This window comes from Lepisma saccharinum, chromosome 27 (genome assembly GCF_977018435.1).
Source record: "Lepisma saccharinum chromosome 27, izLepSacc3.1, whole genome shotgun sequence".
Lineage (NCBI taxonomy): Eukaryota > Metazoa > Arthropoda > Insecta > Zygentoma > Lepismatidae > Lepisma > Lepisma saccharinum.
This window is the reverse complement of record NC_139255.1, coordinates 46,512,792-46,537,925: the sequence shown is the minus strand read 5'-3', so window position 1 is coordinate 46,537,925 and position 25,134 is coordinate 46,512,792. Positions and strand designations below refer to the sequence as shown.

At 40.0% G+C, this 25,134-nt stretch overlaps 1 protein-coding gene across 1 annotated transcript in view; it reads right to left on the bottom strand.

The window, feature by feature from the left end:
• fus (epithelial splicing regulatory protein fusilli) overlaps nt 1-25,134 on the bottom strand; it is a 267,610-nt gene that overhangs the window by 169,096 nt on the left and 73,380 nt on the right. Inside the window, 1 exon segment of the mRNA XM_083113532.1 lies at nt 6,261-6,480. Within this exon segment, the coding sequence (XP_082969658.1) occupies nt 6,261-6,480 (220 nt within the window).

The window sequence follows — 25,134 nt, the reverse complement described above, 5'->3', positions numbered from 1 at the left end:
TTACTAGGCCCGCCTGGCTGGTCGGGCGGGCGAGTAAAACTATATACCTGAGTTTTGACCCGTCAAGCATCGAAAGCCCACGGGTAACTGGAAGGCCTTGCAAGACGAAGCTCGCTTATCTTCAGCGAACGCTCATTCCGGTTTTGCACCGTCTCCAGATACATGAGTCACGCAGTCACCGTTGCCAACTTTTAGATTCTAAACTGTTCTAGGAGCACTTAAAATGTTCATCACTTTTATCAATTTGAAATTGCAGACATTTATTCCTTGCTAGAAAACATTTGTATCACTCACACCCAGTGGCGGCGATTGGATTCCAAAACTAGGGGGGGGGGGCAAGAACAGTTTAATTTCCCTTGATACATGAGGTTAGCGTGGTGCAAAAGTTTCAAAAAGTCGGGGGGGAGAGGCAACCGCACGCTCTCGGCCCCGCCCCTAAGTGCCGCCACTGCTGACACCTGTAAAGGAGTACGAACCAAGTTTTGTAAAAAGTGCCATCGTAAATATTTTGGACTTTGTGTTACTGGTGGTTGTTCTACATTATACTTTTGCGGGGGGGTGCTCCCCTATAGCGCAGTGGTAGTGTCGTCGCCTTGTAATCAAGGGGTACCGGGTTCGATACCCGGTGGAGGCACATGGTGGTTCGGATCCCACTTTAAACTGTAGGTCCAGTCCCGATTAGCCTTATTGTGCATAAATTGACCAAATAAATGAATCAATCAATCAAACAGATTTTCTCTCTGGTGTAATTTTGCCAATTCTGATATCTACAAATTTCTTGTGTACATTATTCTGTCATTTTATTTAAAGTGATTTCAATAAGTGATTTTTTTAAAAATAGAATTCCCCAATTTAAATTTTGATTTAAATCAAACCACCTTGCTTAACAGAAAGCTGACTTCTGGGCAGTGAATGATACTTTTACATTAGATCTTGTCCTTTCTCGTTCAAGAGTGAGATTACTGAGTCCGGTAAATTTGGGCTGAATCATGCCATTCGACACTACCTTCCAGAAGTTTTTCCTAAGTTTCAATTTTGAGAAATTTCCTTTTTCGTGGTTGTTACTTGAAGAGTAGGAAAAAAACAGAAGGCGTACAGGATACAGAGAACACTGGAAGCTAGTGTAGAGCTATCAGGAGAAGAAACTTTGCCAAAGCACTTGATTTCAGATTTAAGCACATTCCTGAAACGTAAAACTTTATCAGGATATTCTGAAGATAAATCATCTTCGTGCCCGTTACAGAGGGCAATAGCTGCATCTGAAGTTGTAGGAACGAAGGAAGAACTACTAATATTATCTATACCCTTCTTCAGTTTAAAACACCGGAAGCATTTAAATGCCCCATACTTTGCTCCGTGGCAGTTTGAGGTGCTTTATCATTAACATATTAAAATCGTGTAGGCTATGCAAGGTCACGAGACAGAAGAAAAGCCAAGACAAAGCGCTTTCTATTCAAGAAAATAATAATTGGATAAAATTGTCCAAGCAATTTTTGCGTAAATGTTTCACATGAGAAATGAGAATTGTTTTGACTTTTTTGGGACCCCTTAGGCTTAGAGCTCCCGCCCGCCTCTGATGTCACGTATTCATTCAAATTATAATGTTAAATTAGAATATAAAGCAAGATAAAAAAAATGTTTTAATTTTATTGCCCAAAAAAATTAGCCTTTTCTATCTTTCTCACTTCCATTTATTACGTTTTTCGTATCAACCTCATAGGACGCGAGGCTCCTATATGCGCGAGGCCCAGGGTGGTCGCCCACTTCGCTCACCCCTTGCTAATCCAATGGTTATACAACCTCAAGGCACCTGCGCCTAGCAGAAATTCAAATATTTCCATGCGAAGTGAAATATGATGGCCGTTGGCAACACTGACAGTAGTGCTCGCCGTCTACCTGCAAGAACTACATCGAGTCTCACGGGTCTTCTTAAGACCCGGGTAATAGAAAAACCTGGCAGGCATCGATGCCTGTGCACAACTGTGACGTGAAGCTCGCTTGCGCGATTTCGAACACCTGGGCTTGACGTGCGTGTTGCATATTATTGTAGGCGCGCCTCCTCGCAGACGGGTTTTTTCCGGGTCTTGTGCAGGTCTCTAGTTGTATGCATAGGCGTAATTTGGGGCCCAAGGGGCAAAATGTTCAGGTTTATTAAATTTTATTGATTTGGTATACTTCGCTTTTGTGCCACCCATGTCTAATTGCGAAGATGAGGATGAGTGATGATCCAGGATTCGAACCCGGAACCCCTGGCGTTGTTTTCCCTTATTTATTTACACATTTCATTTTGTTGATTGTACGAGGTGGAAATACATGCAGACTTTTAGCACTGGCCCATAAAACGATTTACAAAAACTCAATATAGTAGACGTTGCTCTTTCGCACATTCCCCATTGATTTGAACGACTTGTACACCCAACGCCGAAAGAAACAGTAGGTGAATTGAATTGAAATAATGACTTCAATAATCAAAGAACAATGCCTGCTTCGAACCGACATAGTTTCGTTTCTTAAAACAACACAGGGCGTAGAATAAAAAAGTAATGAAAATAGCGGTGGACAATTTGCCTACCATAATCTATGCCGTTGACTCTACCCAACGTAGTAGTTCCCAAAAATCTCACCAGATGGCACATCGGATAATTTGAATCGCAACTCCTTGTCAAGAACAAAGAATGCAAGCTCAAGCTTTTGAGGTGAAAACTATTGAGTACTTTAAATATAATCATTACTTCATGCGATATTAAACGCAGTTTCAGTCAATATAAATCTAGCTTTTAGGGTCAACAGGGGAAGATTCCCACTTCAGCACTTAAAAAGTTTGATAATTTACGTTCGTGCAAGTTAAAATTGAGATGTAAATGATCACAGGAAAAACCAAACAGAAAAATCCGTAATCTCCTAACGCTTTAAAAATACTGTTTGCCTGCAAAACAGGCACGTAGCCAGGGGGAGGGCTAAGGCGGCTCAAGCCCCGCCAGAAATCCTGCAATTGTCTAATTTAAATAGTGTATAGTGGTAATTAATTTTACTTCCTTAGCAGGATTAAACATTAGATCGAAACAAGTTTAGTGTATAATAGAGGAGCCAGTGTACATTTTTATATTCTTCCATTTAATCCAAAGAACAAATGGATCCGCAGCTTCCAAAATGTATAGTTTTCTTTGTGACAGGTCACACAATATAAACTTTACGGGTAAAATTTGTCTGTAACTTTTAAAGCCTTTTTTTAACGGGATGTGTAAAAGTTAAATAACAAAATATAATAACTATGAATTTCAGTATACTAACTGCACAAAATGTATAAAAAAATAATGGACAACACTTGGCTATTTATTCATTCGTGGATCGAGTAGCAAGCAATGTATCTCCATTTATATAATAATAAATTTGGATTAAAATTGGTTTAATTTTAATAACTTATAATAATTATTAATGTAAAATGGCAATAATAACGATGGCAATCATTATTACTGTCATTATTATTTCTACTAATCAAGTTTTATCAGGGGCCTGCCCCTTCTACAAACATTTCTGGCGACGCCTGTGTTCATAAGGGATGAGCACCCCCCCTCAGCATTCTCAGTGTCACCTCAGCATTCTGAATACCGTTAATGTTTTCACAATTTTCAAAAGCACCTCAGGTTATTTCCGGTATATGTCCTTGAACCAGTTCCCACATGTCACTCACTGTCAGGTGGTCGAATTTGCCTGCATGGATTCTAAAGATAAGGACACGCACCTTACAAAATGATGATGGATGGGATTGAAGTTGGACGAGACTTAGCACACTTCTCTCTTCTCGTGATCAAAGAAGTCCATCTTGTTTCGAAGAGAAAGTCTCGATATCGTGTCGAATCTCGAAATATACAATAGAAATGCAACAAGTTTATTTTTCGATTATTTATTTTAAAATTTCGACTATTTCATAGAGAGCTGTTAAATGTTCAAGAACTCATACATTCTAAGGGGTTCTGTTCGCGATTAAAATTAACCGATGTGCCATCTGGTGGGACTTTCAGGAACTAGTCTACGTAAAATACACTGTGTTGAAGTCGTTTAAAGTATGGGGAATATGCGAAAGAGTCAAGTCTACTGTTCAGGGTTTTTTGTGCTGTAAATCGTTTTATGGGTCAGAACAAATGAAAAATCTTCATGTGTTTCCACCCCGTGGAATCAACAAAATGAAATTTGTAAATAAATCAGGGAAAACGTAAGTGATTGACAAAAAATTGGCATGGGAAATAACACTGTAATTCGGCAAGGAAATTACGAAGAATGCACGAGTCTGCTTACTGAGATGAAAGTAAAGTTTTAAATTGTACTTTATAAATAAAACTTTTTTTTCTTTTTCGAAAAGTCATGAAGCGTCTTAAACAATGCATCCATGTATTATGTATGTGTGAAATTTGGAACAGGTGCAAGTCGAGAGAAGATGAAAATAGATTGAGAATGAATTAATGTCAAAGGTAACCAGAAAAAGAAAATGGATATGCTAATATTGGTGTTTCATTCAGTACGATGTCGTCTTTCAGTGAGCACAGCCTGGTCATGAAATCGTAAATATTATCGAGAAAGAACTGCAACGATATTTTCGAAACTTTCTCCTGCCAGCTTTTCAAGTATAGGTCAATTTCAATTTCAATATTTTGAAATAATTTCCGAGAACCCCAGTTACAACATGAGGTGTAGATGATACAGCACTGCTTTGAAGAACCAGTGCGTATACATTATAGTTTCGTCTGAGTTTTCCATGTTATTTTTGCCTATCATAATTAAATGCTTCGTTCTCATCACAGCTTCGTTAGAGTTCCTGGAATTCATATCGCATTCCCAATATTTAAAAATATCGCGAAATTTAAACATTTTTACCATACCAGCCATGACAATACGCTGCTGTTTCGTACTACTGCTGAATGTAAACAAAGATTTATCCTACATAGAACGGCCATATTGGAAGAGACACTAGCGCTCAGGTGGTAATTTTAATCGCGAATTGAGTTCCGCTGCAGGAACGCACAATTGACATGTCCTTTCCCTAATATTTATTGTTATTAATTATCTTTTCTCTTGTACAAATGTTTATTGTTCTTTAATCTTAATTTCTGTAATTTACCTATCACTGATAATGTCAGGATAGTGACTAACCTGTATATACTTATCTTGTTAAGAGCTGTTGCCGTGGCAATTACGAGTGTGTTTTGTCTTGACTTTGAAGTTGGGGCTCGGTTTTTGGAATAGAGTGATCAAGTTGAATTATAAGAAGTTTAATTTCTTTGAGTGACATGGATTATATGTTAGGCATATAAGTATTTAGTTTGCAAAGAAGTAAAATAGACTTCCTTTCTCTTAGTGCAAACTTAACTTTGATTATTATTTGACGAACTAACAGAGAGATATTACCCCATACCCTGAGAGGCATCAAGCAAATGCTTTCGAGTCTTTCATGTGAACTTATTATTTGCTCTTTTAGTTAAATCATGTTCTTTTCACAAAAGAACGTGTCACAATTTTAAATTCAGTCCAAGTTGCGTATTGTTTCATTTCAATACGGAACTTGGACCCTATTTAAACTGATCCACAAAAAGGTTCCTGGATCGTATTTTAATTGATCTGTAGAAAAGGTTCCTGGACCGAATTGAAATACTTTTCAGTTAAAAAGGATCTTTACGGTGCAGAACCCTTTTACGCTTGCCGATTTTCTCTCCTGGACCGGAATTGAATTTATTTATAATTCCTGGACCTTTATCAACCCTGATTTCATATCACCTCTCACTTTCACTCTCAATCGGTTATTTTACAAAGTCTTTCTACCTCGTGGGTTATTCGCGGTGATGAAGATAAATAATGAAGATATCGAATGTGTAACAGGATAAATACAACGATACATCCATGTCTTGCCCAGGGTTTTAACTCGGCACCTCTTTCTTCATATCTTATCGTTCTATTTTCTGAACCCACAATATTACATAACTGGGGCCTTCTGGATGTGAAGTGACTACATAAACCTTGTAATCAAGAGGTCCCGGGTTCGGATCCCACCTTAAACTGTAGGCCGGACCTAATTATCCTACCTGAGCATAAAGCAGGCTTTAGAACTTTTACAATATAAGCAACAACTTCAAGCAGAACACACACACGTACAGTAATAGACACTTCTGGATTGTAACATCTTCATTGGAAGTCGAGTTATTCCAACACACAAGTGTTCCTGACTGTACATACACACAACAAATGACACTAGTTTTAAGAAAGGATACAGTTTACCATGTCTTTAATACTTTGCATGTCTTCCGAGTGGTAAAACTTCCTGAATTCCTTCCTCAGGTCATAGAAGGAGTTGTAATACGAGGGTAGGTCAATATTTTTGGAACACGCTTCTGGGTGGAGGCACTGTCTGAGCGGCAGCTGTCCGTCGCATACGAGACGCATCGAGTGTGCTGGAATGAGCTGTAGTTGCGTCCTTACGTACTGGTCGAACTGGAAGAAAAGAAACAAAAGACAATCGTTACTTCAATTGCCATGCATCTACACTGTGCTGTGCAAGTTAAAAGTGTGTTGTGTTCCCTTGTTAGGGGAAAATAGTACTAAAATAGCAAATTCCAATGTACAAACAACGACAAAGATAATAGTAGGCAAATTGTCTGTTTTACATCCCGTGTTGCTTTAAACCAGCGGTTTCCAACTGGCGGCACGCGGGCCGCATGCGGCCCGCGATGTCGTTTTTTGCGGCCCGCGAAGCCTGTTTGCTGTTAAATGAAAGACAATATTACAGGCAGAATTGATTTTGCAGTCAATAATGATCATCAGAAGAATCTAAAGTGACGTAACGTTCTCTTCACACCATGCATTCAACCCCTTCGCTATGCGAAATGAACTTGCCCGCTTCCCACCTCTTCGCTATGCGGAATTGCAGGAATCGTAATAAACTGATGATTTTCAACGTTACTTTGGAGAGGAATAACCTGATCCATTTTCCAAGCTGTTGGCGGCTAGCAGAAGATGAAGAAACACTGGACTTTTCTGAATTCCGTGCAAATATTAAGGAAATAATGGACGAGTTTGACTCCAGATTTAAAGATTTTGAAGAACTTAAAAGCAGCATCCAGCTATTTAGCAATCCTCTTGGCGTTAATATCGAAGAAAAATAAGCTTTTCTCTCCTACTTGAATTGTGAGATTTGCAAGGCGATTTCCTTCAAACTAGGCAAGAAAAGGGGCCCGAGTTTTTCGAAAACCTTTCAAAGGAACGCTTTCCAAACCTTCGTAGGTTTGGTCAAATAATGCAGAAGCCGACTGGCAGATTCTTCACTGCTTCACCTTCTGAGACTTTCAAATACAGAAATTGAAGTGGACATTCCAACTTTAATGAAAGAAGCAGATCGGCCTCAATTTTCTGTTCAGTACTTACAATCTTTGTTATTTTTAATCCCCCCCCCCAAAAAAAATGCGGCCCGCCAATCAACTGCTGGATATAATTTTGGCCCTCGGACCTTTTGAAGTTGGAAACCACTGCTTTAAACGATGGAATTCTGTTGATGCTAAGCACATGTTGTGTGCTTATGTATGTTTTTACTCAATTATGATCATCACATTGGCGGAAAATGGTGACGGGCCTAGCATTTCTTTTGCCGTTGGGTGTACCTGTCCATGTGGTACGTCAATTGTGACCACTGTATACATAAAATCCAACTTTTGCCAGAATGTTATCAAGCACTTAAACTCACGTTACAAAAAAATATGATTATTGTGCAGTTTTCACAGAATATAGCCCTATACGTGTAATATGTAGTGAAATTATCCAGAAACACTAAAAAAAATAACATAAAATTCTATATTTGCTTTACCTCGCAGCTTACTGTACATGCAAAATGTGTTTAGTGAATGAATTTACCAGCTTATAAGAAATTGTGGGTAACAATGAACGTTCGTTACTGCGATGGAAACGAGAACATGTTAACAGACATGTTAACATGTTAATATTTTCCGGAAGGCCCGAGTGCAGTAGGCTCATGTCTCGTTACGCCAATCAAAAACGACATTCATTAATCAGGCGAGTACCAAAAACGTCACCAGTTAATTTAGACAAGGTCGGTTGTTGTATAATCGAGGGTTATTAATTCCCGCTGAACTTACACAAAAGCAAGGATTAGAATGGTATCATACGGTTTTGAAACACTGCCTAAGAAGATTTATGCACACTACTACTAACATGCATAAAACATAATCAGATACTTTACTTTTAATCAACTGAACATCACATTCTCTTTGCTATTAGATAAACATTCAACTCTTTATTTTTTGACATTAATTTCCTTCCAGGACAGTTGTTATTAGGCCGGCTTTAGACGGAAGCATTTCCTTTAACATTCTTGCTGGCATAATTGCTATGTAAATGCTTCCAAAAATATCGTGGCAGATAGTATTTTACACGGAAGGATTTCATGTAACTTTTCGGTTAGATTTCGCGATTACAATGTATAATATATACAGCATGAAAGGCACGTCGAGTTACACCTTGAGTGCCCGGTTTTACAATTGAAACAACTACAATATTCTTCCATACGTGTACAATAAACGTTCCAAAGTATGTATTTAAGCAGCGCCATTGTTTTATACCTAATAACGTTTTATACGAAACGTTATTCCTCTCGGTTGAATAGTTATCGGCTTTTAAAAATGTGAAGTGATACATTGTTTACATCTCAAGCGGGCACCATTACATCAAGAAGTCGCTTCTGATTGGTTATGCTACGAAAAATGCTACGGGAATAGGACCGGTTCTATCTTTGAGAAATGCCATGAAATATGCCATGGCAGCTGAAATGCCATAAGATTTTTCGCTTTACACGGTAGTATTTTGGTCATGGCACAAATGTTAGGGTACGTAATCAATGCTTGCTTACATTTATCCTAAATCGGTGTGAGAAAATGCTGTATGAAAAACTTTTGGCTCATTGCGGTTTTGAAAAGAGCAAATAACATTATCGTCTTTTAATCAAGGGGTTCGGGATAATATCACAACAAACTTGCGCAATTCTAGCGAATTTCAGCCTTATGTTACACATATATGTGTACAGTTTCACTGGATTGTTCCTTGAAGCAGTTTGGTTATTCGCTACGAGATGGATACACAATCGTCTACTCCGTCTTAACTGGGAGATAAAATCTCATCCGTGATTGGCCAGTTTACTTCTTACACGTTCCGCTCTGCCATCTGTTAGGGAACTTTTGAAAAGTCTCAATTCTAACAGGCCAAAAAATTGGGCATGTTATTGGCTAAATCGTGGTTTTTATGTCTACCTCTCTCAGAGCCATCTGTTAGAGAGCTGTTGATCTATTTCAAAACAACGGGACAAAAAGTTCTGTATCGGATTGTGTGGGTTTATCTGCTATTATACAAGATTCCTTCAGTTGCTGGTTGCAAGGAGGATTCCCTGAGGCAAGATATGCAAGGAAGATAAATGTTTCCGTTCTTTCAACTCTCTATCTTGTTTTTGCGTCGATACAGAGATTCAAAAAGAGATTAAAAAAAAGTGGATTTCCTTCACAAAAGAAAGAGAAAAGAAACAGCTTGAGGCAATCAAGAACTGCTACTTCGGATTGAAGAAGCAAGGGTTGGTTGGTTGATTGTGGACTACACAACTGTCTTAACGGAAAAATTGCAAGGAAATAATTGACGAAAGCAATGCGGAAGTGAAAGTAACCTGTTGGGAACGAACCCGTAACCACTGGGTTACAGCGAAGACTTGATTATCCCTGTACGGTCAACGGCAAATGTAATATTAGGTAATATTGTCCACTCTTTTTCCCTCTCTGTAGATCCTGCGTGTTTCTAAAATGAGTAACTTCCCCATGTAGGGCTCTGCGACGTCACTCCATGAGGGTCGAGGTTGGAGCAGCGCTTGCAATAACTCTAAACAATTTAAATTCGGTCCAAGTTGCGTATTGTTTCATTGCAAAAAGTTCCTGGACCGAATTTAAATTGATCCGAAAAAAATGTTCCTGGACCGAATTTAAATTGAACCGGAAAAAATGTTCCTGGACCGAATTGAAATTCTTTACAGATAAAACTGTTCTTTACGGTCCAGAACCCATTTACGCTTGCTGATTTTCTCTCCTAGACCGGAATTGAATTTATTTAAAATTCCTGGACCTTTAGCGCAACCCTGCTGGTAACACGCTCCACGCAATCCCGTTCCCTCTCACGCGTTCATATGGTGGAGCCGTCTCGCGTCACTACTTGCGCAGAAACCTGTTCTCGTTCGCTTCCTCCAGAGACACCCTAGACTGCAGACTGACGAGGCTCTTGCGTCTTACCCCTATGTGGGGCTGGTTTTGTGTCCTGGACAATGTGTGTCTGTGATTGTCATTTCACCAATTTAATCTTATCTCCTCATCGTCGCGATTAGTCAAAAGTGTCAGAAAAGCGAGACAAAATAAATCAACGGTGGTTGAAGGATACATTGAATGAGGAAATTCTGCAAAAAAATTCCTTCCACCATCTGATTGCAGGAAGCATACTGGGTTCAGGGGGAGGGGAGTATAGTGTTTTGAGACTGTGGAGAACAGCTTGGGAGAACGTGGAAAAGCAGAGTGCGATGACCCCTTCTCCTCTTGCCCGGAGAGCATCGTGACCAGACGAAGAGCCGGTCCGATGACCGCCTACGGAATGCCCTCGGCGACTTGTCCAACCTTGGAACGCGCTAAGGAAGGAAGGAATGGGAATAGGACCGACTCGATCACAGCATTCCTGCAGATGAAGTATTTCTGTATGTCGCGTCTTTATTAGACATGATGCCACAAACAATAACAACTTTAAACCAGCAAGGAGTGTGCGCTAAAGTGGCGTGCCCAAGGAGGCAAGAAAAGGTGGGAAAATGAGGAGGACCGGCTTCGAATTTTTTTTCCAGCCAACTTGTGAATGCGAGTTCATTTCTTGCTCTCTGATTGGCTGTTGGAAAGTTACGTTGCTCTGATTGTGAGAATATCTTATGTATTTCCTATTATCAGCGCAAATTTGCTGCTTTCTAATCTAATCTAACCTAACGTGCAGCGCAAATAAGATATTCTCACAATCAGAGCACCGTAACTTTCCAACAGCCAATCATAGAGCCAGTAATGAACCCGCATTCACAAGTTGACTGGAAAATTAAAAAGCGCGGACCGGCTACTGAAAAGAGCACAGGTAGACAAAACTAAAAATTATTCAGGCGCCAGCCTCTTTTTCTCAGAAGCCATCATTTTTTTTCTTCAAATAAGCATTTTGAAATGTGGCCTTAAAACATAAAAGTAATTAATTATTGCGCTGAAATGACTTTCCTGAAGAAGGCTAACCTGGTAACAGTATGAACAACTATGTAATTGTACAGGGTGGCTCAATAAGTCACTTAACACCCCCAGTACAAGGTTACTGCGGCATGGAACGTAAAAATGGCGATGACCAATCGTTGCCTGGCCAAGGGGGAAACACACTGACGCCACCCGCATGGTCGGCAGCGCAAGAGGGACGTCATATTGAGCATGTGTTATAACTTTGTGGTATTGTTAACTATGCAACAATTAAAGTTAGGTGAAATCAAATGTCACAGTTGTTTTCCTGGTGAAATTCTAGCCCATTTTGATATGTCGCACGACCCCCTTCCTATTTAAATTTCTGAAGTTGAATTCAAGATGGCGGACATCAAGATGGCTGCCGGCCATGAGGGGTGACGTCAATGTGGTTCCACCTTGGCCAGGCAAGGATTGGTCATCGCCATTTTCACGTTCCATGCCGCAGTGGCCTTCTACTGGGGTTGGTTGTTAAGTGACTTATTGAGCCACCCTGTATATTCTAATACATGGCCGAATTTACCGTATCGCTACAGATTTTAAAATTCGTCTAGCTACAGTGCAAAAATGTATAATGGTATGTTTGTTATTCTAATGTAATGATACACGTGACAGAAAACACAGAAAATACATATTCTGTTCTCGTTATTTTTTTTAAAAAAAGGCAATGAAAATTTCCATAAGCGAACTTGACATACTATTTAAAAAATAGTTTTTTTTGAGAACCGAATTTCAAAATTTAGGCGCCAATTCAAAATGTTCAAGGCACCCCGTATTCTTGTACCCCTGGAAACAGTATACGAACCCACCACCCTTTCCAAAATCCTGTGCACGCCACTGGTGCGACAACATGGGGGAAAATAAAAAAAAACGTGCGAGTAGAGTGGTCACACAGGATGACCTTGAATTATTAGTTTTGTGAGATTGGGAGAGGACATTAAGATACTCCTAAATATCATTCCATGAATCAACAGGTAATGGTATTCGCTATCGAATGATACCACATTCAACTAATTTAGTAACCGCATTGCAAAGAAAACCTCGAATGAAACATTTGTGCCCAATTCTTACTGCAATGACTGGTGCATTCATGGACATACATTAGGGAGAATTTTAGTTATATGTCAGTTAATCGGAACAACATTTCTGGAAAGGGTAATATGTTTAACTTCGCTTTAATGTGGGGGTATATTGGTGAAATACTTACGTTCCCTCTTAAGAAACAACGGTTTTAAGACATTACGTACCATACATAAATTGGCCAATGAATCTTGTTATTGCTTATGAAAAGAAAAATACAGCGTATTTACAAACTCTACAGTGCTGTAGAACCATAGGAACATAACGCTTTCTTATTGGTTGTGCGCACCGGAAGTGTTTACGTTCCGTGCTTGTTCGTTTACGATAAAAGTATGGGAAAATTAGACTCGTGATTATTTAGTAATAAAGTTTGTAATCAAATTGTCGAAATTATGTTGAGGAATATATATTTTTATGGAAAAAAATATTAAAAATGCTTTTGAATCGTTTTCTGGTGATAAAATCAATATGAAACCATCGAAAATTAATAATAATGAATTATAAAATTTATTTGGTATACAACTTCATCATATAAAATATTGCCTTCATTGTGGTATTGTTTGCAATACGTTGGAAATACATAATTGTAACTACAATGTTTGCACTGATGTAACTTCTGTATTTCAAAAAAAATAATTAAAGAAATGTACTCAAAATTCAGCCTCAGATTAAAGGGGTTTCTTATCTTGTTGGGATGGATCTCTGAAATCTACACTGTCAACTTGAACCCTGCCATCTAGCGTTACCTTGAAGAAACACTGCATTAACTTACGGACTGACAGCCAATCAGAAGCCATATATCCCTGGAGGATCTGCAGCACAGGATTGTAAATAAGCGACCCGGGTAGATTCATTGATTAATTTGGTTTATTTTACTGCGCTCTTCTGCCGCTTTTGGCTAATCGCGAAGATTAGGACGGCCGACGATTTGATGAAGGGACACTCACTAAGAAGCATGTCCAGGCTGGGATTCGAACCCCTCGTGTAGCAGCGCACCTGGGTTCCATTCCCGTTAAGGATACTCGGTGGGATTTTTCAGACCACACACAGAGAACTAAATGCATCATATCGACTGATGCACCAGAATGCATCGATTGATGCACTAAAGTGTGTTTTATGGCTTCTTCAAAGAATCAGATTCACATTTGATGCATTTGGATGCATTTTTGTATGTCGTGAAAGAAACACCAAAGTGCATCATTTGATTCAAGTGTGAATTTATTTCAGTCGAGATGCACTTCTATGTATCACTTGATGCGTTTTGATGCATCAGAATGCATCTTTTTTGATGGTGCACTTAAACGTTTCGTCTGAGCTACATAAACTCTGTAGCTCAGACCAAACGTTTAACTGCATCATCCAGAAAGATGCAGGAAGGTACATCAAGGAACATCAACTGATGCATTGAAGTGCATCTCGACTGAAATAAATCCTCACTTGAATCAAATGATGCACTTTGGTGTTTCTTTCACGACATACAAAAATGGATCCAAATGCATCAAATGTGAATCTGATTCTTTGAAGAAGCCATAAAACACACTTTAGTGCATCAATCGATATGATGCATTTAGTTTTCTGTGTGCATGTCCGTGCATAAGCCGGCTGTGGGAATCACCCAGCCTGATGGGTACTCTGGGCCAGTCCTTGGAGGTAAAGGCGACCGGAGCGTGGTTCTGATCACACCACCTTCACAGTTGCCGTGAATGAGTGGAGATCTTATCTTCCAAAATCCTATGGCCCTACAGGGCTTGCTGTAGTGTGTGGGAAACCTTTTAGGATAATGTTTTTAAATAGTAAAGAATGCGTATCAAAAACTTAGGACTATTTATATGAAGCTGTGTATACATAAGTGGCATTTAGATGATCATAGTACATAATGGCATATAAGAAAAGCTATATATGAAACAAGAAGGCAAAAAAAGATAAATAAAGTAAAGGGTGTCTCAAAAAGATGGGAACCATTTTGAAACGGAGGTATAGAGAACAGAATAAACACAGGGTGGCCCATGAGAAACATAATACAACGGTTCTAAATTTCGGTTACCTTTTTTTGGGCCACCCTGTGGGGTTGATACGAAAAATGTAATAAATAAAAGTGAGAAAAAATAAGGAAAAGACTAATTTTGTGGGTAATAAAATTAAAACATCTCTTTTTATCTGGTTTTAAATTCTAGTTAAACGTTATAATTTGAATGAATAAGTCAAATCAGGGGCGTAATGTACAGGCAGGCGGGCCCTAAGCCTAAGGGACCCGAAAAATGTAAAAAATATTGTGGTATTTCTCATGTGAATTCTTTTCGCAAAAATTCAGGATAACTTGCTTGTGTATTTTTACCCATTAATTAATTTCTTGAATAAAAATCACTTTGTCTCCAACTGCCACGAAGGAAGTGTGAGACATTTAAATCCTTGCGTTGTTTTCAACCCAAACAGGACATGGATAGTATTAGTAGTTGTTCCCTCCTTCCTACAGCTTCAGATTTAAGCTTCCGGAAAACAGAGAAATACATTTTCAGGGTAAATTAAATTATTAAATATCATTTCCGTCAGCAATTTAATATCATTATTTACTGACATATCCCTGAAGATTTTGTATCGATCACATTGAGATTTCAAATTTAAAGAACGGATGGGGATATCGCATTATAATCTCGCCCAGGGCCTCGTGATATGTTGCTACGCCACTGATGATGATGTCCAGTAGATGACTGTCATTTCTGTGTAAATATTCCTGCAGTCGTCGAGGGACATTCTGCATAGCTCGACGTAACATGTCCACAGTAATCTGGGCGATTTCTCATAGAGCAGTTTTCGACACTGTTGCCCCGCACTATGCTAAACCTTATCTACAAAGAAAAGTAAACTGGCCTTATCCCCCTCCCCCCAGCTTTGGAACCCAATCGCCGCCACTGGTCACAAGGTAAAGAATAGTGCCACCGGTACAAAGAAGATGGTTATCAGTTTCAGAAACCCAGTAATAGAAAGGATATTTCTACGGCAAAGATTGATTCAGTTGCTATATTTGACAATGGAAGCACACATTTACCTCTAACCAGAACCTCAAACCACTCTCATTCACTCAAATTACTTTCCACGAACGAAGCAATCAAGCAGTGTATTTTTTCATAAAATTTCAACAGGATCCTCTAAAATGAGAGAATGCTCACATGCGAGGTAATAGGACTCAAGACAAGTCGAGAAATTACACTATTCCGATTGCCTGTGTTGATATTTATCAAGCTATTTGGTTCATTAGGAGGAAAGAAAGCTGCCTCGTCCAATCTACGGCAGGCCTATAAAATTCACCCGAGCAAAGAAGCACGGATTGGGAAGGTAAAATGTGTCACAACCATCTCATGACCGGAAGTGAACCGCCCCTGGTTCACTGGTTCAATTAACATAGAACGCCTGGAAGGCAGCCAGGTTTGAAAGAACCAAAAGAGAGTAGCATTTCAGTTCAGTTTCTTCACAATAGATGGCAGAAGAACCAATATATACATAATTGTCCTTTCTTTTGCACATGTAATTAGGCAATTAATCAGATGTGCCAAAATCAGTAGTTAAATAATATGGTTAACCATCCACACTCAATATAAATACATGCTCCGTTTCCCTCCATGAACTGAACGTTACAGAGCTCTAGTTTACGCAGATCATCCGTTTGCAATTATATTCTTGGGCAAGAAGGGACGAGAAACTACGGCCTAAGCAACATTTGGAAGCAAGGCACACCATGTGGACCCAGAAACGTTTGTGTACGTAAGGTAGGGTAAGTCAGGTAAGTTAATTTCTGGTATAGTATACATCTGTATAGATAGTAGTTCTGGTACGTACAAGTGGGACGTGGGTGTCTCTTATCGCACAACACTTGAGCAACCATGCGCGTTCTGACGTCACAGGACAGAGCTTTTAATTTTAGGCTAAATGCCTAAGTTATTATTTTAGGCTAGCTAGGTTTAGTTATTTTAGAATAGTGTATTAATGCTAATAGAACCAAACCTAACAACGTAGGCATTCCTCGTCTGACGTCAGAACGAAAAGTTGCTCGTGGGACGTAAAGTACAAGATGTTGAAGTGAAGAGCGTCCTTTACGGTACGATTATTGGAAACCCCTAGAGATAGTGAAGACACGGTAGCCTGAAAACTGAGATTGAGCCAAGAATAGTGTACGTATATTGTAGACATGAACATGTATGCATAAACCACAAGGGAAATTAGTTTAAAATCGAGAAAATAACGTTCTCAGAAATTACATTCAATGCTATCGAGCTTCTCTCAATAATGCAGTTTTCTTTTCGATCATTATCGAGAATATTTAGTGGAGTCTTGATCCTGCCCGATTTATAAGGTTTGCATCTCAGTAACATACACTTAACATTTAATGAAATAAAGTATTATGATCCAAGCTAATCAGTTCAAAATATCCAAGTCACAAATTAGAACACCTCCATCCGAAAATAACAGAAGGAACTTGGACACTTGTATTTCAGTAAACCTGCTGAAGCACTTAATCAAGTTCAATCAGGAAATATCACTATGGTAATCTCCTCCAGCCTAACCAAAGAGAAAGATCATTCAGTCAAGCGTTTACTCGGGGTTTGCAATACAAACATCCATCCAACTCTTCACTTCTTTATATGGTTCGTCTAAGTACTCGATGAAATTCAACCTACCGAATCCGCGAGTATAAACAAGTCCACCTGGCTCTCGATAACTGCCTCGTGGTGTATTCACCCCCTTTTTTATAGACTTCTATAGAGGGCATGAGTATGCTTTGTAAACAGGTTAAGTGGCTATTGCATTGCAAAAACAAGATGGTATTAGACGGATTCATTTTGGTATAGAGTCTCCTTTGCTTTTTTAACTTAATATAAATATAAAGTATATCTCTATCTTGTGACTCTTGACAATGGCAAACCAGCTTATTCTGAAACTGTTCTTAAAACCAAAAGAACCTGCTAGCTCTCTCACTCTCACACACACAGCAATTTTGGCCACTCCGTTCATTAAGAACTAGTCTTTCGCGGAGGCCATTTCTGTATTCATACTTCAGAGCAAACCAGTTCAAATTAACTAATTATCTCAACTTTACCACGGGTTGTTCTAGATCGTTTCAGCTACCTCTAGACTGTTCACAACCACGAGGCAAACTGATTTGGCTGCCACGTTAGGCTAATCGCGAAGATAATGAGCGATGATATTACAAAACACTCACAGAGAACACCTATGGCCAGGCTGGGATCCGAATCCGTAACCCCCGGTGCGCTAACCATTACACCACTGAGGGTAGCCCGTAACAAACTAGTGCAATCGTTCACGCTATTCGTTGCTAGTGCTACTCGCAATTCGCGTTGAATAGTTTGAAACACCTGCGTCTATGCGAAACCAACGATTCTACCTCAGTGTGGTCCATAGCGAGGTTCCAGATAGTCAGCGAATAAATAGGCAATATATTCTAATTTTCTCAACAGCCACGTTTGGAAATAAGATTAAGTTTTTGAATTTCGTATATTTATATTTATTACTTGTGACAAATGAGGATAAACTTTCCGATTGAATATGGAGCATAAGGTTTATTTTTATGTGAAATTTTTCACGGCTGGTCAGAACGACCGGTGGAGGGCAAGGGGGGGGAGGGGGGCTAAGCCGCCGTGTAAAATGAATGTCGATCAAAAATTATATATTTCATACATACACACTTTCATTTCAGTCACAGTATTAATGTAAGAGCGTTGCAAGAAAATTATAACTTCAAACTGAAGGACTGTTTTTGCCACACACCCCCCGGGAAAAATCCTGCGGAAATCCATGGATTCACGTACGGGAACGGGCGTGCAATAAGCCTATCGATTGCTCGATGTCGAGTCGATATAGCGAGTAAATTACTCCGTCGACTCTTAAGCAAATGAAGCATGTGGTTGTACACCCAACTCACTTACTACTCCGGCAGTTTGTTTCTTTATACAGCGTATTTGCAACCTACAAGTGCATCAATATACGCTGTATAAAACGCACCGTATTACTAACATCATTGACTGTACGTTCATATAGTGTACACCCAACGGCGAAAGAAACAGTAGGCGAATTGTCCACCACCATTTTCATTCGGTCTGTATTACACAAATGCGATGACAATGAATTGAAATAATGACTTCAATAAGCAGAGAACAATGCCTGCTTCGAACCAACATAGTTTCATTCCTTAAAACAACACAGGATGTAGAATTAAAAAGTAATGAAGATAGTGGTGTACAATTTGTTTACCATTACCTTTGCCGTTGACTGTACTACACGCCGTTCATATACCTAGGAATGAACCGAATCACTGGTTCGGTTCGGTTCCTTCAAAGAGAGCGGTTCACGACATGAGTTCGCACATGTGGTAGATTGCCCCTCCAAGGAACTCGCGCATGCTTCGACACTTCCTGGTCATTCTTTGGTCGAGCCGAGACAGATCCAATTCTCCTCCCCCCCCCCCCCCCCCATCGCAACCAGTGCAATTCCGTCGTGGCAGAAATAGACCCGATCCAGCTGCCCCCGTTGGCTGGGAGGGCAATGACGCGTCTCCCTTGGCTCCACCCAAGAGATCGACCGGAGACTTGTCAGCTCCGGAGTTGATGCTGGGGAACTACGAGCCTGCGTCGTGGACCCACTTCGATCCGTGACCACTCCCTTGAGCCGGGAGGAGGACCACACCCAGCGTCTCCCACGCTCACGTGCGTGGAGTGCAGGTGCGATGTGTTCCATATGCAGGTCTCGCCATATGAGGTACCGGAATTGAGGCAAAATGGATTAACCCGTAAGAATCTGGCCCACTATTCTCCGGCCGCCGTACCAAACGGTGTCCATCCACAGCGCAGAAGTTATTTTGACAAAATCCTGTTTCCCTGCTGGCTGCTTCGGGGAGGAGAGCTTTGTAAAGTTGCCGCTTCTTGCCCAAGCAAGTAAACGCGGTAACAGAGGGTCACTGCCATAAAGGCGGTCTGCGCGGAGGATCCTAGGCCGTTGCGGCTATAGAGCTTCTATAGGCTAATCAGGACTGGACTTACAGTTTCAAGTGGGTTCCGAACAGTGATGTGCCGTAATTTACGTCTACATGCGTTGTCTACACGTAATCTACGCGTAGAGTACATTGGGTTGTAGTTTACATAGACTACGTAGACAATCTAAAGTGCATTAAAATTAATTTTCAAGCGTTTAATGAAAGGAAAGTGACATTTCCAACTATATTGGCTCCTAACGAAATGAAAAGAACCCTATTTACAACAAAATGTCTCTTTTATATTATCAACTATGGAAGAAGATAAATAGTATGCAAAAAAGACAACAGATGGCAGTGGTGAGGCAAGAGTGGTCTTTTCCCCATAAAACATTAGAATATTTCTTATCTTAGGTTTCTTCCTAGGTGAAAAATTGTTCGAATTTGGAATAAGAGTATGAAAAGTTTTCTCACACATCAGCAACTGATAGTACGTAGTATAATTTTCTTTTAATTCCAAGGCGCCCTTTGCTAAGTTATCACCTTTCACCATGTTGTTTACATAGATCTACGTGCATAAAATAGTCTACGTGTAGAATGTAGACTATCGTTGTTTACGCGTAGACGCACATCACTGCCGAACCATTAATATGTGCCTCCGCCTTGTATCGAACCCGGGACCATTGATCACTTTTGTACGAATCTAACCGAAATACATTACAACTAGGGCTACGATTTTCATAAACTAAAACCACCAAAATATATTGAGTTATTGTTTTATGCACAGATAGGCTAATCGGGACTGGACCTACAGTTTAAAGTGGGATCAGAATCACTATGAGCCTCCACCTGGTATCGAACCCGCGACCCCTTGATTGCAAGGCAATGCCGTTAGCACTACGCCATCGCCACCAAAATATAACTTAACCGGGTTCGAATCCCGGGTAAGACATGGATATTTGAATTTCTCTGAATGAGAAAATTGAGGATTGAGTAAAAGTTATATGTGTGAAAACAGAGCTACCGCTTAGGGGTTTTCCTTTATATTAAAAAAAAAAGTTTCTATAGCAATGGCACAGTATGTCAGATACCCGGGTTCGATTCCTAGTCGAGCTTACATTTTTCGCTAAAATTTCTACATGTTATATTATTTCCTTTCCATTTTCCCTAGGTTATTCAGTTACGTTCGAGTTTCTTGTGATTCGACGTGGTCTCGGTTCCGCCATTTTGAATTATACGGAATATCCTGTAGTAGAACAGCTCTTTAAGAAATCTCGGGTGTAGAAGCAATTAATCGTTTAAAAAACCTTCTTCCGTGTTACATGTTACATCATGCTTCAAATCACAGCTGTCATCATACTGCACAAAATCGCCTATAAGTAAATATGGAGCAAAAAAAAATGCTCACCCTATATATAATTATCACTTCGTTGATAGAAAGCTACTGGAGCGTAGGCCTTTTCCACCTGTTAAAGGCACGCTATAATAACAGGCAGGACGATAACGATGGAAGATTACAGCAAGTTCTGACGTGGCAACACTGCCTCGCCTCCTCCCCTCACAACATTCGCGATATGACCTGATGCGCGACAGGAGACAGGTAGCACCAGTGGTGCCAGCTGGTGGCCTGCGGGGAAAACACCTGCCCCGGTGAAGCGATTTACAAAATGTTTACTTGCGTGGGTTCCTGCTATTCGCTATTGGACATTTTACGTCAGTTTTTAAAAGAAGGTGAATAAGTAAGGAAGGTGTGACTTGCATGTTTGTAATACTTTTGAGCAATCTAAACGGCTATGACGTCATAAATGAGCGATAACAGAAAAAAACGCTCTCTTTTCGTCTTGATAAATAATATATAATTTATTTATCTACGATGTAGGTTAGGTTCGGCCTCCTTCCAAAGAGTAAATCAATATTATCTTATGATTTTACCTTAACGCCTCAACGTCGTGAGCTACGAAGGTGGTTTGTGATTACAAAAAAGCCAATTTAATGAACAATCTAAAGAAGGATCGCAAGATATTCCGTTATTTTAAAGCAAATGGTGTTAATAATTAATTAGTTACTTCTTTCTGTAACGTTCCTTTCTCACATTTTCAACATTTTATTGCCCTCGCCCCGAGAAGAAATTTTGACGAACTCCTTTCCAGACGAAGACCAGGGCTGAGGGCCCCCATCCCCCTCCCTCGTCACCTTAGTTACAAGTCACACAGTAACGCAATTATCATGTGCTTGAAAATTTCAAATATGATACTTTACTTTCTAATTTGCTGAACTACCGGACTGATATCATTGCAATAAAAGCAAATGCTATCGCAGTTTATTAAATGTGGGTGGAATGTGTAGGACGTGACACATATGCAATGGTCTCGGACCGGATGGTAAGTGGCGCCTCTATTGATGAGAGAGAGAATCAATGGAACAGGACGCTGTAGGCCTACGCTGTCACACGTAACTAAGCATGAACAACCAATCAACACAGAGAATTTCCTGGTTCCCGAACTGCAAGACGGAAGGGAGCTGTTGTTCTGTGAATTTTAGATTGGGCCAGGTTGACGTTTCGTCTATGCAACATAGGCTTTCATATCTGATGCGAATGATAGCAAAAATATATATCGAAATTTGAATGCAGTGCGTGAAGCAGATGTAGTACGGTTTAACGACACCAGTTAGCGCTGCGTACAGATATATTCAATTAACGTTCCTACATGCGCATGCCAGTGTTTTGTTTACCGTGCTTCGCTGCGTTTCACATAATTAATGGTTTCTTCAAGAAAACATGTCTACTTCGAGTTAAGTTACACATACTTAACAGCATAGGCGTCGACTCCATGGGGCTTGGGGGGTGGGGGCTCGAGCCCCCCCAATGTTAATGACGTGGGGTCAGAGCCCCTCAAATAATTTTGCTTAAGAGGATCTAGTGTATTATTATGCTTCTCTTGTAAAGTTTACTCTGAATTGTGCAACATTAACTTAACTTTAAATACACATTTGAAATGTTCTAGATCATCAAATTTGGGAGGCTGAGACCGCTAAACCATCAACTTTGGGGGGGGGGGCTATGAACGGAGACAGCAAAACACATGACTTATTACTATATACTAAGTATATATAATTATGAGTATTGTTAACATTTTTACTAATAAGAGTTTCAAAATAACGAGGTGATATGACAATTATACCAGTATGTTATGTTATTTAGTGAATTCTGAACAATTTGAGGTCGTAAACACGACATTCAGGCAATATTGATATGTACGATATTTAGTTATCCTCGAAATCTCTTCCTCTAGTCCAAAGAATAAGGGGAAAATAATTCTAAAGTCTTTGAGTTTATTTAACACTGGCTTGCAGTAAAGTACGCAAGGAAAGCTTATGAAAAGTCTGTATTGCGAAAGCGGGAAAAGCTATGATCAGAGGCATTATTGCTAAAGCAGGGCGTGCTATGTGTTTATTTATTATTGCAAAATTAAATTTAAAAAGTAAAATATTGTAGCAAGAACAAAAAAGTAAAACTATTTGCCTGCGATTTGTGTTAGCATTTATGTAAATAATTAAATAAAACTGTTAAATATTGTAAATATTCGCTATTTTTATGGGTACGTCAACACTAAGGTTCTTTGCACCCGTCACATGTCCTTTCTTTACAAGTCTGTTGCGGACATTAAAACGCACCCATGCCCTCGCCGGGACTCAACCCGAGACCTCCGGATCAAAGAGAGTTGAGTCGACCACCCAACACGCTCGGCTACCGAGGCCGGCATAAATCTGTTATGTTGGCTTCTTAATGTAAATACATTGCCTACTTTTAAATAAAAATGTTAATTGTTATCTAAAAAACAAATGAGCAGACACACGTTTTTCATGTTACATTTCATTTGCATGAGGAATATAATAGCTGCTTAGAAACTGCTATACGAAGACGTAATTTTTATTTTTAAAAAAGGGAGGGAGTGAGTCATTCATTTATTTATTTCAGTGATCAGAGCCCCCCAATAATTTTGACAAGTCGGCGCCCCTGCTTAACAGTAATTGCAAGGTATGCGAAACCCCCTGAAATAATAGTTTGAATCAATAGCTCATTATGATGGAATATTTGTTAACTAAATATGACTTCATCCTTACTGAAAATTGGATATTTCATTCTATCAGCTATAATTATCGCAAGGTCATGCACGTCAGCAGACTGTGTGGGATTTGTTGTAAGCAGTCGGCTGCATGTGATCTGACAACTATCTTCCCAAAATCTATTGCTACGTACTTCAAACATCACGTTTGTATTTTTTGTCCACTCTTCTCGCACTTTTGGGCCAATTTTCCACGTGTCCTTTTCTTCCAGCTGTACATTAGATGTACACCCCATCCTCCATTATCAAAAGATTAAAAGTAAGTTAATTCATCCCGAGTGGCGGAAATTGAGTTACAAAACTGGGGGAGGGGGCAAGGACAGTTTACTTTCCCTTGGTAGATAAGGTATAGTATAGTGCGGGGGCAAAAAGTGGCAAAAATAGGTGTTACCCGCATAACCGCCGCCACTGTTCATCCCTATTAGTCACGTCGTTTTAGCGACATTCTCAATTGGAAACTCATATAAACAGCACAGGAAGAAAAGTATGCACTGCGCAATACCAACACGCAGCGCTGTCATCCTCCTTACTCGCCAGACTTGGCACCAGTTTTCCGCCATTGATGAAAACAGGAAGGGAACAAAGTTCAACTTCACAGACGGACCTATGAAGTTATCTTTCCAACGAGTCAAACTGCAAAACACCGCGGAGCATGCAAAATAAACATTAGGTGTCATGATCCCGCATCTCCTTCGTGGAACGATGAACTTACCGAAATGTTTTCTTGTTCTCCATGGGCTATCACGCGTGTCGAGACGCCGCAAACTGTCTCTCGCCGTTGCTCAACTGTACGCAGTTGTGCCATGCGTACAGTCGACAGCAAAGATAATAGTAGGCAACTTGTCGATCGCCAAGTTCATTGGTTCAGTTTCCCGCAACGAACAGTTCAAGAATTGAATCACGAAGAACGAATAAGCAGAGGCTAATGCAGGGTGTCACGTTTCGGGGCAAACTTAGTGAACCTCTGTGTATACCGTGCTCATGTACCTTCTAAAATTATACCTTCCCTACCGTGATCACTGGATATAAATCCTTATATGGTATAGACACTCCTATCAACCATAATGTCAGTCGACTGATTGGCTGGTTGATTTAGTTTATTTTACTTCGCATTTCTGCCACTTTTGTTTAATCGCGACGATGAGGTCGTGATGATATGAGGAAATAGATGAAAGCACATACACAAAGAACAGCCATGCCAAGGCCGGAATTCAAACCCGGGACCCCTGGTGTCGTGCAGCGCTGTGCAAACCACGGAAATCGGCCTAAAGATGAGTGATGATATGATAAACGGACACACAAAGAACATCCTTGCCCAGGCGGTCTTCCTGATGGCGTAGTGGTAACGTCGTTGCATTGTAATAAAGGTTCGATACCCGTTGAAGGTACAAGTGTTCGGATTCCACTTTAAACTATAGGTCCAATCCCGATTGGTCTTCCTGTGCCCCATGAGTGGATTGAAACCACAAAAAAAAAAACTTATGCCCTGGCCGGGATTCGAACCCGCGCTCCTGGTGTCCTAGCGCGCTGTGCTAATCTTGCCGTCACGGAAGAGGGCATAATGTCAGTCTGAAATAGATACACAATTATGGTTAAAATATAAAATTGCAAAGGGACT